General features: G+C 42.8%; 1 protein-coding gene across 1 annotated transcript in view; it reads left to right on the top strand.

Annotated features, from left to right (window-relative positions):
• The window catches only part of LOC147880106 (DUF21 domain-containing protein At4g14240-like), an 88351-nt gene extending 70649 nt beyond the window's left edge, over nucleotides 1–17702 (top strand). Inside the window, exons 9-14 of the mRNA XM_087372017.1 lie at nucleotides 2042–2129; nucleotides 2238–2311; nucleotides 2473–2854; nucleotides 5401–5447; nucleotides 16811–16892; nucleotides 17011–17702. Of these exons, the coding sequence (XP_087228143.1) occupies nucleotides 2042–2129; nucleotides 2238–2311; nucleotides 2473–2854; nucleotides 5401–5447; nucleotides 16811–16892; nucleotides 17011–17130 (793 nt within the window). The 3' untranslated portion in view covers nucleotides 17131–17702. The remainder of the gene's footprint in view (nucleotides 1–2041; nucleotides 2130–2237; nucleotides 2312–2472; nucleotides 2855–5400; nucleotides 5448–16810; nucleotides 16893–17010) is intronic.
• The last annotated feature ends 202 nt before the right edge of the window (nucleotides 17703–17904 follow it).

Raw genomic sequence — 17904 nt, 5'->3', positions numbered from 1 at the left:
TCTCTGGATGGGTGGCTTGATCACCAAGGCATACACCTCCTAGCTTCAGATCTCACCTTCCTTTGGAACCTTGGCTCTAAGATCTTTCTTCCAGGCACACCATTGTCTCTCTGACACCATGGCAGAATTATATTGTGTATGCAACGAAGGAATGTCAAGGACCAAAGGAAATTGTAATCCAACTTCAAGCAATACCTTGTACACAAACATATGTAAAAGATGCTAAGACCTGGAAGGTAACATGCAGCAGAACAGCCAAAATCTTCATGTGTAGATAGATGACTCAACTACAAAAGCTGCACTTCAATGGGCTGCTGGGGGCTAACACAGAGAAATTGCTCTGCCTCCACTTCCATAACTTCCCCCAAGAATTTGGGGATCTCTCTTTTGGTTCAGCTTCGATGCATTAGTATTGGAGACAGTCTTTTTAGCTCTTGAACCAGAGCAGTCTTTTATATTATATTTTCGATTTGGAGATACATAACACAGAGCAGAAACCTTGGTTGCTTTTGTTGAACACAATTGCTTCCCTGGGATTCTCTTTGCCCAAAGTATGGCACTCCCTTGTGCACTGGTAACTGCTCTCACTGCTCTCTTCAGGTTGCTGCTCTGTTCTAAGCACTCACTTGTGCTCTCCTAGATAGTGTAGGTCTGCACCAAGTAGTGCCTGAGGAAACCTCACTGACTAAACTGATTTGCCCCTCAAAAGGGGCCTTATATGGTCCGCAAAGCCCTCCTCGGTCAGCCAATTGGTGCTCACATCTGGGACGACCAGATTTGGCTAACCAACCCCAGGTGACCAATACCCTGTACAGATTGCCGACTGGCAGTCTAGAGACTGCTGATCTAGGCAGTCTCTGCTTCCTATAAATGGCCCCGCATTGCAGGCACCCTGAGCTGGAGGTATGCCAGCCCATCTGCCCTACGAGGGCCTATGCAGGCTTGCACAGCAGCACACAAGGTTGCAGCTCTGCCAGCCCCATGTACTGCATCATTGGCTGCCCTAAAATACCCACAAGAAGGATCTGCTGGTGCTTCACAAGTGGCAGCCCCTCTCAATCCCTACCTGCTACAGGTCCTCTTGTCCTCCTCTTACAAGTGGGAAGATGACCTCTACTTTCCAACACTCTGATACCACTTGTGGAGCTTGTGAGAGCGGAGAGAACGTGTGCTGCTTGCTGTTGTTGAATAATTATGCAATCGATGCTACCTATAGCTTAAATTGCAATGACCTGGTCTCTATGATTTGCGACAAGAGCTTCCAGCTATGTGTGTTTGTGCAAGTTGAGTTCAGTGCTTTTATAAAAGAATAAAATATATTTTGGCTAAACCCCAAAGAAGTGTAACTTGGACAGAACACGAACTTTGTATAAAAGCCCAGGTGACAAAAGGGTGCTCAACGTGTGAAGAACAAGGAACAGAACACCAATGGTTCTGTAAAAATGAAAAATGGGTTTTTTTTTGGCAAGAAAAGTACTTCATTAAGTATGAATAAAAACGGCAGAGCAAGCTCAAGCGCGGGAGTACATCATGTCAAGCATGAGAAAAAACAGCTCAGAATGAGCAAACAAAAATCCTAGGTGGTGGCTGAAAATGCCACCTCATCCTTGAAGGAGAGTCAGAGAAGAAAGGACAATCCTTCTGAGAAAGGCAACCCTCCTAGCAGTAGCAGTCCTGAAGGTTCCCTGTATGTTCGCCCAAATGGGGGGGGAAGGGGTTTTGGGGTAGAGGCAGTAGAAAATTGCCATTGCAAGTGAATAGATGTGGCTAGTTTACAGCATCCTGCTCAGTGGCAGCGGTAGTCACAGTGAGAGGTTAAAAAGGATATGGCAGAAACTGAGTGGAAAGCTAGCTTTTCTGGAAATATAGAATATAATTTTAATCCGTCTTGTTTATTTTGGAAATTTCTTTGTTATTCTATACTCTTTAATATCGTGCTGGCTGTTTCTTTGTTGCTGTTATGCCTGGAAATAACTTGAAACTTTGTTTTAAGATTATAAATATCAATAGATGAAACTGTGTTGCAACATTGATTTTACAGGGAGGCCATGGGAAGGATATTGGCCACTGGTCACAGTCGTGTTCCAGTCTATTCTGGAAATCCTAAAAATATCATCGGACTGCTGCTGGTACAATGAGTTGATACTGAAATGGTTGTAAATCTTTAGCTGCAGTGTCCCTGAATATTACCCTTTTAATGTTTCTCCAACCAAGATGTATCCTGCATTCTTTGCCAGGTAAAAAGTCTGCTAACTGTCCGTGCTGAGGCTGAGACCCCTCTTAGTGCTGTGTCTATCAGGAGAATACCACGGTACATGTTAGAACATTCAATGGACATCATTAAAAAGCTTATAGCATGAGGCAAAGTTGGTTTCACCAGCATGCCATCTGTCATCCTTTCTACCTTCTTATCATATACACATTGCAACATATCATTTTTCTGTTCCATCTAGTAATTTTGGGAATCTGTAGAGTGCCTGCAGATATGCCATTGTATGACATACTCAACGAGTTTCAAAAAGGACAAAGTCACATGGCAGCTGTAGTGAGAAGGAACGTGGTCAAGAAGCATACTACGGTGGACAATCATGACAAGAATCGAGCATTAAATGAGGATTCAACATCAGATGATGCAGAGACAAAAGAAGTTACTCAAGTAGACACCAGCATAAATGGGCCTGAATTGGAAATTTATGTTGATAATCGACTACCTGATAGTGCTCTAAACTCGGTTAAAGATGATGCACAGGACCAGGCAACAAGGCAAGCAACTGTAATGGTCTCAGATGATCTAGAAGAGGGCGAAGTCATTGGCATTATCACCCTTGAAGATGTTATTGAAGAGCTGCTTCAAGTAAGTTTTAAAACTGTCCTCATTCGCTCTGTGACAGTACATTGTAGCTTGATGTTATATGAGGTCATGGTATCTCAATTCTTAGATTATACTTTTGATATTCAGAAATAAAAGGCAGGGTATTAGGCGCTGAAGTAGATTCACCGCTTGACCCTTTTTTTCAAGCTCCACACTATGTGAGAGGGTTAAGTTGACTGATTGGAGAGGCTAGGGAGTGCGTACGGTAAGGTGGAAGCATGTAGGAGACTGTGGAGGAGGCTGGGCTGAGTGGAGATAGACAGACGTTGCTTGATGACTGAGTGTAAAGTGAGGGGATGAGGAGGTTATATAGATAAGACGAGGCGGTTTGTAGTGGCGGTTAGATCTGTCCACAAACCACCCTGGACTCTTGCAGAGAAACTCCCTCCAGATTCAATCTAGAAGCCGCCTATGTAGAACAATGTAGAACTACCTCAGTGACCAATCTAGAACTATCTAAAAGCCGCTTAGCATGCCTTATCACGCTTCCTGAAAACAGCCTCCTTTGAGATGGAAAACCTCCCCACAATAGTGTCCTAATGTCAGGGCATAATCTTCCGTACAACTTTTACCTTTTAGGTACTTACATTATTATCTCTATCACTCCCCAGGTGCCTGCCCCTAATCTGGGCAGAGCTATCACACGAAGAGTGAAAGAAATAGAGAAGAAGCCCCGCGGGCAAGGCCCACGGATCAATCTAGATGCTTGAGCTGGAAGACGTGCGCCCTGAGCTAGAAAGGTTGGCAAGCGGGGGAGTTTACCTTTACTTCACGGGGTATATTCTCCTCCATGGAGGAGTTTAAAGAATTTATGGTCTATGAATGCGGGCTTCCAAGAGAATCTTACACATCAAGATTTCTGGGCAAAGGTTTCTTCCTGCTTCAGTGTGTCTCGGAGGCAATTAGAAGCGAGCTAGTGGGGAGAGGATTCCAATTCTCTAGTGCACCTGTTCTGGTCCTGCCCTGGTCCTTGGACTTCAACGCCAATCTGTTTCTACTCCATGATTGCTCCATATTTCTTTTGGTTGACTGCTCACAGAGGACTACCGATAGGTCCTTGGTTAGAGCAGATGAGGGTGGATGGGTACTGTGAGAGCTGCATAGTGGGGGTCTTGGAGACGATTCTGCACTGTCTCCGGAGCTGCCAGAGTGCTCAGAGGATCTGGCTAGGCTTGGATGCAGACTATCCACCCAGAATTTACCTGGGGCATGGCGGCTGACGGACGGGGCCATGCCTTCATGACAGAGCATTTGTTGGATCGAGCTGCATGAGGCGATCCTCCTTTCCTGACATCGTCCTCCCTTGGCTCCTGAGGATGGTGTGTGGGAGACAGTGGCCGCATCATGGCGTGGAACATTTGGGTTACGCATTGCAGCCTAGTGAGGGGAGGTCATCGAGTTCCATCAGGGGCCACTCTGGTTGCTATTTGGTAGGATATCATCTGCACTCTAGGTGGGCTGAAAGGACGATTTTTTCTTGCCAAAGTGGGCCAGCCAGCCTTCAAAAACTTGCCATCTTGGGCAGATGATGGTGGGCTGGGCCAATATAAGAAGGGCCTCCTCTCCCTTATTCCACACAAAATCCCATGCTCTGTTTCTGTACCTTCTCCCTCCTTGGTGCAACAGCCCTCCTCCCTCTCTACAGCAGCCACTTTCACTCTCTACAGTTTCAGCTTCTCTCTTTGCAGAAATCTGCCCCTTTCTTCACCTCTGGAGCAGCAGCAATACCCCTTTCTCTCCCCCCTGTGTGGAAGCAGCAACAACACTCTCTCTCCATGCCCACTCTAAGGTTTTCTCTCTGCTCCCTGCATTACTTTTTCAGAGTTTTTCTCTCTCCAGCCCCAAGATCCCATCCATCTAAGCAAGAGGGGCTGCAATTTGCACCAAGGGCTCCATAACCAAGGGAGCAGAAGTGGAAGGGGAGTTTGAATCTGAGATTTTTCTATTTGCGGTACATTTTTCGCATTAGGATTTCCTCTCGTGCATGCAACTAATGTGGGATGAAATTGTGATTGAGGTACCCATGGAGTCCAGTGCCCACTACTTAAGTTTTTGAGTCATAACTTCTGTATAGCTCAGCCTAAGCACTTTTGTCCTACAGTTGTAAATAAGACCTTTGTCTATGTCCAAGTCAAGAGTTTGAGTCCAAGGTTGTGATGCATTGCATCTTGGTCTTGTATCTCCATTTCAAGCAATAAAAAGAGCTTGGAAGAGAGGGGGGGGGGGGGGGTGGGTCTTAGTTCAAGTGCAAATTTCAAGGGGTTCTGCAAATATCAAATTGTGTATATCTCTTGGTTGCTATTCTCAATTGAGCTGTTCTACAAACTCTCATTTATGCAACTTCCATTCCAACATGATCTCTTAGTCTACAAAATAAATCTGTAAATTCCTTCGTCTAAGTTGTTCAAAAGCACAGGGTGGTTTCATTGTTATCATTTTTTGGTTATTTTAAATAATTTATTATGCATATATTTGCTTTGGGATGCTTTTGACCTGCAATTAACACTTTAAAATATGGTTCTATATAGGAAGAAATTGTCGATGAGACTGATGAGTACGTGGATGTGCATAAGAGGTATGCCTAAATCTCTTTTTGCTGCAAGATTCCACAATTGATGGAATTCACAAGAATATTTAACATGGCTGATCATGTGTGTGTGTGTGTGTGTCTGTGTAGAGAGAGAGGGAGAGAGACATGTACCATTTGCTGCCCCTAAAATAAAGTTACATGGATTTTACCGAAACAAAAGTGTGTGTAGAGAGAGAGAGAGTGTGTTGTGTGTGGAGAGCCTCAACTCCGGCTATGGTGATGAAACTTCCTGTCCTGCTGTTCTCTCAGCCCCATGTCGGCCTCTAGAGCACTTTCCCCCCTCGTTGACAATTCTGATGTCATCGCATCTCAGATACACTCTTGTATATGCTGCTGCGATTACTTCAGAGCCCTGTCACAGGCCTTTCTATTGCTGCGCTCCGAATCCAGGGACCCTTGGCTAATTGTGGGACACCTCCGTTCAATCCACTCCTCTGCTGCGCTGCTTTTCTGCTCTCTCTTCGCCCTCATTTCTCAGCTCTTTCCGTTTGCGTTGAAGTTTAGGACCTGTTAGGAAATTGTTCTACAATCCTTCTATCCCCCTTAGTTACAGCCTTGATCCCCACCTTCTTGATTTCGCCCTCTCTCTCTCTCTCTGCAAGTACGTCCCTCTGCGCTATGTTTTTTTGGCTAGTTCTTCCTTTGTCTACTTCGTTTTTGTCTTATACCTCAGATCTCTAGTTTGTTTCCTCTTCAGTTTAAGATGGCAGCATATGGATACGAGAAGACTTTCAGGAAAGGATATGTTTCCAATCCATTAACAAATGGGAAACGAAAGGACAGCCAGGGATTTTGCCTGTCAGAGAACCAAAAAGAAACTCCCACTGGGAAAGCTGAATGACCAAAAGCTAGAGATTCAACATGCAAGACTAAATGACGAATCATGGCAGCCCATGGTTGAGAATCTTGCAAAAACTGTAGCATGAGTTTCTCCTTATGGGCAAGAATGTGCAAATGGATATTGAGAATATTAAGACCTCCATGCATCTTTGGAGAACAAAGCTGCTGTACCTGAAGCAAACGCAAGATTTTTTTGCCATGGTGAGAACATCAGAAGATTTTCAGAACCTCAGACATAAAAGAGGCAAGATCAGCCTTGCTGAACATAATAAGAGGCAAGTAGAATTGAATATACGCCATCAGAATAGATTGCACAATTCGAACATGCAGAGGCCAAGTTGCCAATTTCCAATACTCCAGCTTTTTCTTGAGAGCTGCGAGAATCCAATCAGATTGTTGATGAGGAGAAAGTGTCCAACTCAAAGGATAACCAGGATGACGAACCAATCGAGATGGTGGGATGATTTCTCCAAGCCATAAAAGAGAGTGCCATTCCTTGGAATGTAAAGGCAACAATTTTGATTTCTGAAAATTTACATGAAGCCCGGCAGCTAAACCATATAAAGAAAGAGCTTGCATTAGCTCAGAAAGATCCTACTCTATATTGTGGGGAGTGAAAAAAGAATCATCTGCATAAGCTTGAGCAAGCAATGGTTTACTGTCATGAATTTCCAAACCATGTAGCTTATCCGTAGCTACGAGATGATCCATATACTGAAGCATGGGGTGCGTGGCTATAGCATACAGGAGCGCACTAAGTGGACAGCCTTGACGCACTGAACAACGAAGAGTCCATGCTTTAGAGATATCCCCAGAAAGAACGCAAGCAGTTTGACTGTCACTATAAAGCCAATATATGATATGCTGCAATTTCTACCCAAATCCCAAAGCATGCATTGTCTGAGAGATGAAGTAAGCCTTGGCAATATCAACTTGCAGTAAAAGAACATCCTGCTCTGTGTATTTGGCAAACTCAATTCCAACATAAGCATTTGCGATATTATCAGTGATATGCATGCGAGGAACAAAACCTTATTGTGCAAGATGTAAGCCATCATGCAAGTATCCTTTAATACGATCAACCACCATTTTAGTGATGATTTTATAATTGACAGGCATAAGAGAAATGGGTCGCCAATTAGCCAATGATTCACAAATCTGCTTTTTGGGAAGAAGCTTTACTAGCCCTTTTTTTCCAAGAAACTGGCATATGTTGCTGTTCCTAGGCATGGTTGATCATACGCAGCAAAATGGGCTTGAGAAGGAGAAGATCTCAATATTCAAGAAAAAATTCCACTATAAGGCCATCCCATCCCGGAGATTTCCATTTACCACATGATTGAACAACAGTGGGCAATTCTGTTTCAGTGAAAGGGCATTCAAGCTCAAGAGCTTGTGCACGAAACAATAGGAAAAACATGCTGTAGTAATTGAGTCCGAGCTGCCAATACTGCCGGAGAAAGAGAATCAGCCTGTCCAAACTGCCTGGAAAAATGATGAGCACAAGCTGCAGCAAGTTGAGCTCGAGAGGAAGTCCAATGTCTATCAGAAAGCAGAGTACGACAAATATTGGTAGCTTGTCGCTTATGATGTAAGCTCTTAAAAAAACCCTTCGACGAGCAACCTTTATCCAAGAAAGCTCGCTGACAAGCTCGTCTCCCATTTGGCAATTTTTCTATGATCATTACTTTGCAAACAATGTCTAGCTTGGCATAAAGATGTGCTTTCTTCAAGAGACAAAGAAAAAAAATGACTGAGTTCATTCAAAGACTGACATGTAGATTTTGCCCGAGCAACCATATCCCTCAATGTTTTGAGAAATTTTTTTTCATAATCGCAAATAACTGATTGCATACGAGCAACAAATGCATCCCATCATGAGTCACGAGTCATGATGATGAAATTTGTGGATCATGAATCATGATCATCTATGGAGTCTGGACATTGAATACTTTCAAGTTTCAAGTTTCAACTTGTGTGCTAAGTTTAAACTTTTAAGTACTTCAAACTTCTAAATTTCAGATTCTTGTAATGCCAAACTTGTTAGTCATGACTCATGATACATGTTGATTTCAGATTATTGAAGCATCATTCAAGAATTTAGAATCATAGAGGCATGAATCATGAATGATGCATTGAAGCTTGAAGGTTGAAGCCTGAAGCTTCAGCCTTCAAGTATAGATAATTGTAATTTGTATTATGTATGATTTGCACTCTATTGATAATTATATTATGTATAAAAAATAAATTTTTATACATAAATTGTATCATATTGCCGTTTCTTCCGTTTCCGTTTCGACGGGGCCCGGAAACTCCGTTTCTTCCGTTTCCGTTTCGGCTGGTAACTATGGTACGGACAAGCACCCGTAGTGTGGGAGCACAAGGGCTGCCGCAGGAACCAAGAAAAGGAGCAGGAAGGGGCGCGCAGGATGCTGGCTGCAAGCTGTTCTCTCCTCTCACTTTTTTCTTTTTGTGAGAAGAAATCTTTTATTGCTGTAAAATAATTACAATAGTTACTTCAAAAACGAAGTAACTACTACTCAACTAAAGATCTCAGTATAAGCTGTATACACATCTTGATCAATCAAACGAGTCTGAACACAATCGTAGAATGATTGCTGCAGAGATCGTTTGAAAAAAAGGAAGGATAAAAATAGTGGATCACCAAAGACTCTATGATTTCTGTCCATCCATAAAGTCCATAGTGTCCAGTAGCGCACCCATATAAAAAATAAATCAAAACCCTGTCTCGCTGGATGAAAACCAAACAACCATAAAAGTCTGCCAAAAGTAACAGTAGGAAAGCTCGCTTGAAGCCTCTGTCGGATGAGAGCGATGAAATCACAAGTATGTGGACAGAACCAAAAAATGTGAAGCACAGATTCAGTAGAGTGCTGGCATCTGTGACAAACAGCCGGAGCAATATGTCTGTGTGCGAGTAACTGGCCAGATGGAAAAATGCCAAGGAGAACTCGCCAAAGGAAAAGCTGTTGCCGAGGAGGGACTTTGTAATGCCAAAGGAGACGCAGCCTTTTTCTCCCCACTACTTCATTGGGCGATCCATATGCCAAAGAGTATTTGCTCTGTGAGAAATCCAAGGTGGAGGTGATAACACTTTGTACAGAGATGACACTGTGATATGTGAGAGCTTCAAGGGACGGGCGTCTGAGGAAGAAGAGCTTAAAATCCAATCCTCAAGCCTATTCTGAAGTTCCAAACGAGGTACCGGCAAGTACGGTTGAAGCATTGCTGAAATCCTATGCCATAAAGGACGATAATGAGCTCCCAAGCCGTATTTGCTAGCAGCCATAGAAAAGGATAAAATTGTGCCATCATCCTGAAGTACATCCGCCACAGATGAAATGCCTTTGAAGGAGAGAAAATAAGAACGTCTGGGTTCTTGTATGGCCAAAGGAGGGTGGAATACTTTAGACCAAAAAATAAACCCTCAAAGAGTTTCCCGACAGAGAATCTTTGCCATGCCATTCCAAGTGGGATAAGACATGTTTCCAATCAAGAAGCAGGCGAGAGACAAAAGGGCAGCCTTTGATCTTGCCTTGGATAGAACCAAATAAGAAATCCCACTGGGTAGGTTGCCAATGCCCAAAGGCAGAGGTATGAATATGTAACAAGAGAGAGCGGATCATGAAAGCCCAAGGCTGATCTCCTTGCATAAATTGCATCATCATTTTCCCTCTGCGAGCAAGTAAATGCATTTGAATATTGAGAATGTTCAGACCCCCGTGCATTTTTGGAGATCTCTCCTCTCACACACACACTCCACTACACACACACGCACTACACTAAATGTTCTCTCCTCTCACACACACACTCCACTACACACACACGCATCGTGCGCGCACACATTTTTTTGGTGAGAATTTTTGGCTTTATATTACAGAGTCAGCATCTCAAAGCAAGATGTACTCAAATACATCAAGATAAGATCTCAATATAGGACAAATATACATCTAGACCCTGTTTGCAGGCAATCATAAAAAGATTGCTGCAAAGAGTGCCTGAAGAAAGAGTAAGGTGAGAAAATTGGATCACCAAAAACTCTACGATTTTTGTCTTTCCACAGAGTCCAAAGTGCCCAATATCTAACCCAAAGAAAAAACAAATCAAAATCCTGTCTAGGTGGGTGAATCCCAAACAACCAGAAGCATTTTCCAAAAAGAAAACTTGGAAATTTGGTTCTCAAACGCTGGCGCGAGCACACACACGCACGCATGTAAACACACGGTGTTTGAGTGCCTAGTAAATCACTGCTATGCGTGATGGAGTTTATGGTTTTCAACCTTACGAGTGACTATCATGAGATTGAAACTGCACTCTGTGTTATGTCTTTAGAGGATGAGTTTCCTAGTAAATCAGTTTGCACTTCTTGCTTGGCTCAATTCAATGAATCTTCTACTTGCTAAGTTTAGGGTTAAACCCCTTGGCAGTGTCATGTTTACTCAGTTTGAAACCTGTGTTTTTGAGACCTATGTCAAATTGAGTGACTGCTGGTTTGTGTGTTGCATCCACAAGAGACCATTGTAGGCCATCCTTTGGTGGTTCTAGTGATGCCCTATAGGCCATGGTATGTGCTTGTAGGCATAAATACACTTATAGTGTTAGTGTCTTTTAGGCCACATAGGACACTTAGTCCTATGTGACACCTAGGACACTTAATCCTAGGTCTAAGTACTTGTACCTTGTACTCCTTTGTTTTTGATTATCTAATCCAAGTTTAACGTGACGGCTAAGGCTTGTGCTATGTTTTGCTATCTGTACTCTCTCTCTCTCTCTCTCAAGCGATCCTACAATGGTATCAGAGCTGGTTTTTACTCGTCTTCCTGCCCCCGGACTCCCTACATCACCTTCTGTACGGACTTTCACACAGGCCCGTACTGTGCCGTACATCTTTCGTACAAGCATACAGAAGGTCTCGTACAGTCCGTACATACTTGCGCCATACATCCTGTTTGAGTTTCGTAAACATACCTGAGCAGCCTTACAGAGGTGAACATGCATCGTCGTACTTGTCAGTACGTTTTCGTATAGGTATCGCACCTGCATTCGTACAGATTCGTACTTGCCATCATACTTGCGCATTACAGCTCCGTACCTGAGCAGGTGTACAACTCCGTACTTGCCCTGCATACTTGTCCGTACTGCAAGCCGTACATGCATGTGGGAACGTACTGTTCCGTACAGTTTTCGTACTAGCGTACCATTGTACCTGCACCAGCTCCGTACTTCAACCGTACAACTTCAACCGTACATCGTACAGTGCAGTTGATCTGTACTTGATCCGTACAGTTACTGCACACTGTACTTGAGCTGTCCGTACAGCTAGTACATCTTTCAAGGTCCCCGTACAGGTGGTTGCACGTGCAAGGTTACATTCTGGACATTGGTATTTTTTCGGGTCTTCAGTTCATTTCAGCTTCTTTGGTTGCAAATTCCTGCAAGAACATTGGGGCTTTGGGATTTGGTCTGCAATCTCTTCTTGTTTGCAGTACATTGGGTCAGATTGTAGGACAGTGAGTCACTTTTGTAGGACATTGAGTCAGATTTGCATACATTGGGTCACATTTGCAAAAATTTCAGCAAAATTTGGGGCTTTTCTGCATTTGCTCTTTTTTTGGGCCTATTTGCCCTCAATAAATTTGGGGCTTTTGCCAGATTTGCTGTTTTTGCAGTGAACATTGCCTGCTACAGTCACATTTGGGTCAGATCTGCATTTGCCCTTTAATTTGGGTCGGAAATTTGCAGATATTTGCTGTCATTTTTGGACAGCCAGCTTTTTGCAGTAATAGCCTTGAGGCTTTTGGGTTTTCAGGTCTTTTTCAGGGTATCACATTTGCTATGGCTGGGAACAATCAAGATTTATTTGGAGTTCTTCGTGAAGATGATAAGTTGGATGGCACCAACTATCCGATGTGGTCTTATCTCATGAAACATATTCTTGTTGCAAAGCATTTGTGGAATATTGTTTCTGGGGCTGATCTGAGGCCAGCCAATGCTAGAGTGGTTGCCTCTACTGCTGGTCCTTTTGCAGGGGTTACTACTCCTGATGCCTCTTCCTCTAGCACTCCTGCTGCTGCTCTTCCAACTCAAAAACAGTCAAGATGGGATGCAAGAGATGCAAATGCACATTCATGCATTGCTTTATCATGCAAGAGAATCATTATTCCACACATCCGGTCTTGCAGGACAGCAAAGGATGCTTGGGATAAATTGGCTTCTCTCTATCAGATTCGCAATGAATCTCGTGTTGCATATTTGAGTAGGGAATTACAAGTCGTCAGTATGAATGAAGGTGAGTCTATGGATGCATACCTGACAAAGGTCAAGGACCTCATGGAACAGCTTGCCAACATTGATGAGGTGGTGCCAAATTCACAGCTTGTCAGTACCACATTGAATGGACTACCAGATACATATCAAGGGTTTGCTACACCCCTTCGATTAGTGGCCATGGGTAATCCAGACCACTATTCTTTTGATCAGCTAGTGACTTTGCTTTTGCAGGAAGAGCCAAGTCCCGATCATGCTTTTGCTTCACAGCAGACAGGAAGAGGCAAGGCTTCCAAGCCTATGGGCAAGCCAAAATCTGCGCATAGCAGCTGCAATTCCTCCCATGCATCTAAAAATACAGCAGATAAGTCAAAGAAGAAAAGATGCAACTATTGTTGCAAGCCTGGACATGAAATTTCAGAGTGCAGGAAGCGCATTGCTTCGGAGAAAAAGAAAGCAGGATTGAAAGTTAATGCCTCACATGCTATTGAATCCCATGAGCCAGAAGATGCTTCACATGCACATGCTCTTCAGGATGATTGGGCATGGGCCGTCCATTGCTCATTTGATCCCTCCAAAGCTGATGCATTCTTTACTGCTAATGATGCTCAGTCCTGGTACTTTGATAGTGGTGCTTCCAAGCATGTCACATCTTGCAGACAGTTGTTTCATTCTTTAGCTGATGCACCTCGAGGGGGGACTATCACATGTGCTAATAATGCTTCATATGCTGTTAAAGGAATTAGAGATGTGCAGCTCACATCCATTTCAAGCCATCCTGTTACTCTGACAAATGTTCTTTTTGTGCATGGAATTCAAGTCAACTTGATTTCAATTTCAGCAATTGCCACTGTAGGTTTCAGAGTTATTTTTGATGGCTACAGATGCCTAGTTTATGATCTTCGTGATGACAATGCCATAGTTCTCACTGGCACTTTGCAAAAGGGGCTTTATCACCTTGATAATCACTCAGCTGCACTTTCTATTGAAGCATTTGCAATTTCAGATTCACAGCTTGCTGAAACTCATCTTTGGCATGAGAGAATGGGTCATCTCAATTATAGAGCTCTTGCAAAGCTACATTCACAGCAGATGGCAAATGATGTACCTCAAACTCACACATTTCCAAACATGTGTATGAGGGTTGTCTTTTGGGTAAGATGCATTGGTTTCCTTTTCAAAAGAACTGTCCAAAACTCTCACAAAGGAAATTGCAGCTAGTATACAGTGATGTCTGTGGCCCAATGAGGACAAATGCCATTGGGGGGTATAAGTATTTCATGACTCTCATTAATGATTTCACAAGATATTTATGGGTATATTCTTTAAAAGCCAAATCTGAAGTTTTCTTATGCTTTCAGAGATGGCTGAATATGGTTGAGAATGAATCAGGATGCAAGCTTGTCACCCTCAACATAGATAGGGGGGGAGAGTATATGTCAAAGGAGTTTGATGCATTTCTGTCTTCACGGGGCATTATTCACTCATGCACTACTCCTTACACTCCTTAGCAGAATCCTGTTTTTGAAAGGAAAAACAGGTCCACAATGGAGATGGCCAGATGCATGCGTAAGGCCAAGTCTTTGCCCAATAAATTTTGGCTTGATGCAGTAATGTGTGCCAACTATGTGTTGAATAGATCACCTACACGGGCATTGAAGACGGTTACACCTTATGAAGCATGGAAAGGAAGGAAGCCTTCACTTTCACACATGAGAGTTTTTGGGTCTCTTGCATATGTTCATGTACCATCTCAGCTGAGACATAAGCTTGATGACAAGGCAATCAAATGCATATTTATTGGTTACATCCAGGAGAGCAGAGGGTATTGGTTATATCAACGGGATACTCAGCAAATTGCAGCTTTCAAGGCTGATTTGCAGCAGATTTTTGACATGTCAGACATGGGACAGCTCCATTATTATTTGGGCATTCAGTTTGCTCATGTTGAGGGGGGTATCATGATGTCTCAGTCCAAGTATATTGGACAGCTCCTTGATTGTTTTGAGTTTGAGGATTGCAAGCCAATCTCTACTCCAGTGGACCGTGGCTTCAAATTCTCAGCTCATGATGGGAGCCCACCATGCGATATCACTCTTTATCAGCAGGCTGTTGGATGCCTTATGTATTTATGTCACACCAGACCTGACTTGCAGTATGCAGTATCCCAGCTCAGCAGATTCATGCACATGCCGAGTTCACAGCATTGGCAGGCAGTGAAGAGAGTCTTCAGATATCTCAGAGGCACTCAGGATTTAGCCCTCTTCTATGGTGATCAGGGTTCACTTACCATGCATGCTTACACGGATAGTGACTGGGCAGGATGTTCCAACACCAGAGTGTCACATACTGGCAATTGTTTTTTGCTTGGCAATTCATGTATCTCTTGGCTCAACAAGAAGCAACCAACAGTTGCCACGCCTAACTGTGAGGCTGAGTACAGGGCAGCTTTCATCGCTACAGTAGAGTGTGTTTGGCTTCAAGAGTTACTTACATATCTTGGTATTCGCTAGACATCCTCCACTATTGTCTACATTGACAGCCAGAGTGCTTTGGCCATTGCGCGTAACCCAATGTTTCATGCGCGTACCAAGCATATTGAAGTTCACTATCATTATGTTTGGGAGCGGTTGTCAGCAGGAGACATAGTTGTCCTATCTTCCCACATAGAACAACATAGCGGATATGTTTACAAAGGCACTTCCTCGTTTCAGTTCGAAGTCTTTCGACAGGTTTTACACTTGGTTCCCTTTGTTACATGATCTGACATCCCTTGTACATTCATAGGTGGCTATATCCTTTTGGATGAACATGTGCCACCATGACCAGAAAATACCAGGTATTCTGAGACGATTCCAGAGTACTTCGGCCCATCCCATGGAGGGGGGGTTTGTAGGCCATCCTTTGGTGGTTCTAGTGGTGCCCTATAGGCCATGGTATGTGCTGTGTAGGCATAAATAAAGACACTTATAGTGTTAGTGTCTTTTAGGCCACATAGGACACTTAGTCCTATGTGACACTTCGGACACTTAGTCCTAGGTCTAGGTACTTGTACCTTGTACTCCTTTGTTTTTGATTATCTAATCCAAGTTTAACGTGACGGCTAAGGCTTGTGGTACGTTTTGCTATCTGTACTCTCTCTTAAGCGATCCTACACCCATGGCATACTGAATTTGTGACTTGCAAATACCATGTTTGTTTTGCCATATTTCAATGTCCACACAAAGATGCAATACGTCTGAACCTGTCGTGCCAAAAATGCTCGACAAATCTTTGAAGTAGCAGAGAAGCCTCTAGACAAGGAAAACTTATGTATCTTATGATACCAAGGATGGGAATCACATGTTTTTTACTTGTAATGAAAAACCTCTCGATTATATTTATTCTTGTGAAGATATATCTATAATGTTTGGAAGGTTTTGGGCTCTATTTTTGGAGGTACATTGAGAACTGCAACACTCCGATGTACTTCAGTGGTTTTCTTCTTCGAGTGAACTCTTCGAGTGAACTCTTGAAGCATGAGCAAAAGATTCAAGAACTGATAGTTATACTTTTGGATTAAATGTCTGATGCGAGCAAAACCATGCTGTAAATGCATTTTGGAATGCTCTTCAAGTGTGAGATGTCTGAAGTGAATTCCTTGGAGTGTGAGATGCCTGAAGCAAATTCATCATTTTCGTCCGCCATGTGTGGTTAGATTCTTGGCTCCTAGGTGTTTTTCCCTCCTTGTCTTTTTTTGGATTAAAAACTGGAGCATTACTCAACTCAATGAAACTTTCTTCAAGCTTGTTCGAGGTTTTCATCTTCCCATTGAACTTCTAGACGACGACTTTCTTTCGGATTGTCACTGGTTGTTTGTCCAAAAAGTGTTATGGCTATAAATTGCTCTCAGATTTTTGCTAGTGATAATGGTACACGACATGAAAATGTAACATGAAAATAATGAGGTGACAGTTACATTTGCAAAAGTTGGTGGTACTTGCCTTGTAGAAGGTCTGAAGTGTTTAAGTTCAAACATAGATAATGTAGAGATGTAGTACTTCTCATTACAAATTTGATTCCCTAAAGTCCAAGGGGAGACGAGAGGGCAGTTGTGTGCTATAGGCCCTCCATATTTTGCGGGATTCACCTTGCTTGTATACTCATCTCCTTGGTACTTGCCATACATTTCATGAACTAATCGCAGAACATATTTTAATGCTGCATGTTTTTATCTGCAGAATAAGGGTTGCGGCAGCAGGAGCAGCAGTCTCTGTGATTCCGCACAGAGCTTCTTCAGCTGCGCGACTGTTGACTGTAAGAGTGAGTGTTAGGTTCACACAAATCAACCTAAAAGTGCAAGCATTCATGAGGACCTGGGGAGTTGCAAATCTCAGGCTCTTTAATTAAGTGTTTTCTTCTTCTTGTTGTCTTTGCACAGTCTGCAAGGCATGCAGCACAAAGTCAGAAATATTTGGGAGATGTTTCAAGCAAGCCTGTTAAGGTGTCCGTTTCGAAAAAATCAAGTAGCCTCACACAGCCTTTATTGGAGAAAAGATAACACGAGGCTGCATTTCTTTGGTTAAATTTTGTTGGCTGAGAAGGGTATTCTGTGGTGAGTTTTTTCTTCTTCACAATCTGAAGATCTCTGTGATTATATGCCTTAGGATATTGCAATGCTCTTGGAAAATAGTCATCCAACCTGCTTTACACCCTGTTCCGAATTACATACTTGCCCTGAAATTCCATGAGCATGACTAAGTTCTCTTGGATAGTGAAGCTGTTATTCCAGTGTATGATGAGTTAGGGATCAACAATATAGAGTGAAGCTGAGATTCCCTCAAACAACGAAACAACAAAACTAACTTGGAGGTAGAAAAGAATTATTGTTCTCCAATGATTTTGGTTATCCCATAGATCTTGACAGATTTCCAGTGAACTTCGTAGAGCACTTAAATCTTTCTCCATGTAATTTTTCTATGAAACTCAAGGTATTTCTTTGGCCGCGTAGAAAAGTATCATTTCTCCATTTTTCTATATCTTGCCAACCATTTGACTGGAACTATCTTTTCTCCCGAAGATTCTCTATTGCTGCTGGGATACGGACGTGCCCAGTTGTTGACGAGCATTAATCAAAAACCATATTTTCAATAAAGCAGGATATAAATGCTGATTTTGGTACCTTGAGGCTACTTGCAAATGTTGGCTAGTTGATTTATTTGTATTAAATTGGCTCTGTGGAGGCATTTATCAGCCAATAGTTCTTAAGGTGGAGCTGAAGAGGCAAAAATAAATAGAAGCAGATATCCTTAATGAATAAATTGGAATGTCAATA

Source organism: Dipteris shenzhenensis, chromosome 33 (genome assembly GCF_047967505.1).
Source record: "Dipteris shenzhenensis isolate YYH24624 ecotype China chromosome 33, Dip_SZ_1.0, whole genome shotgun sequence".
Classification (NCBI taxonomy): Eukaryota; Viridiplantae; Streptophyta; class Polypodiopsida; order Gleicheniales; family Dipteridaceae; genus Dipteris; species Dipteris shenzhenensis.
This window is presented reverse-complemented; position numbering and strand designations above follow the sequence as displayed.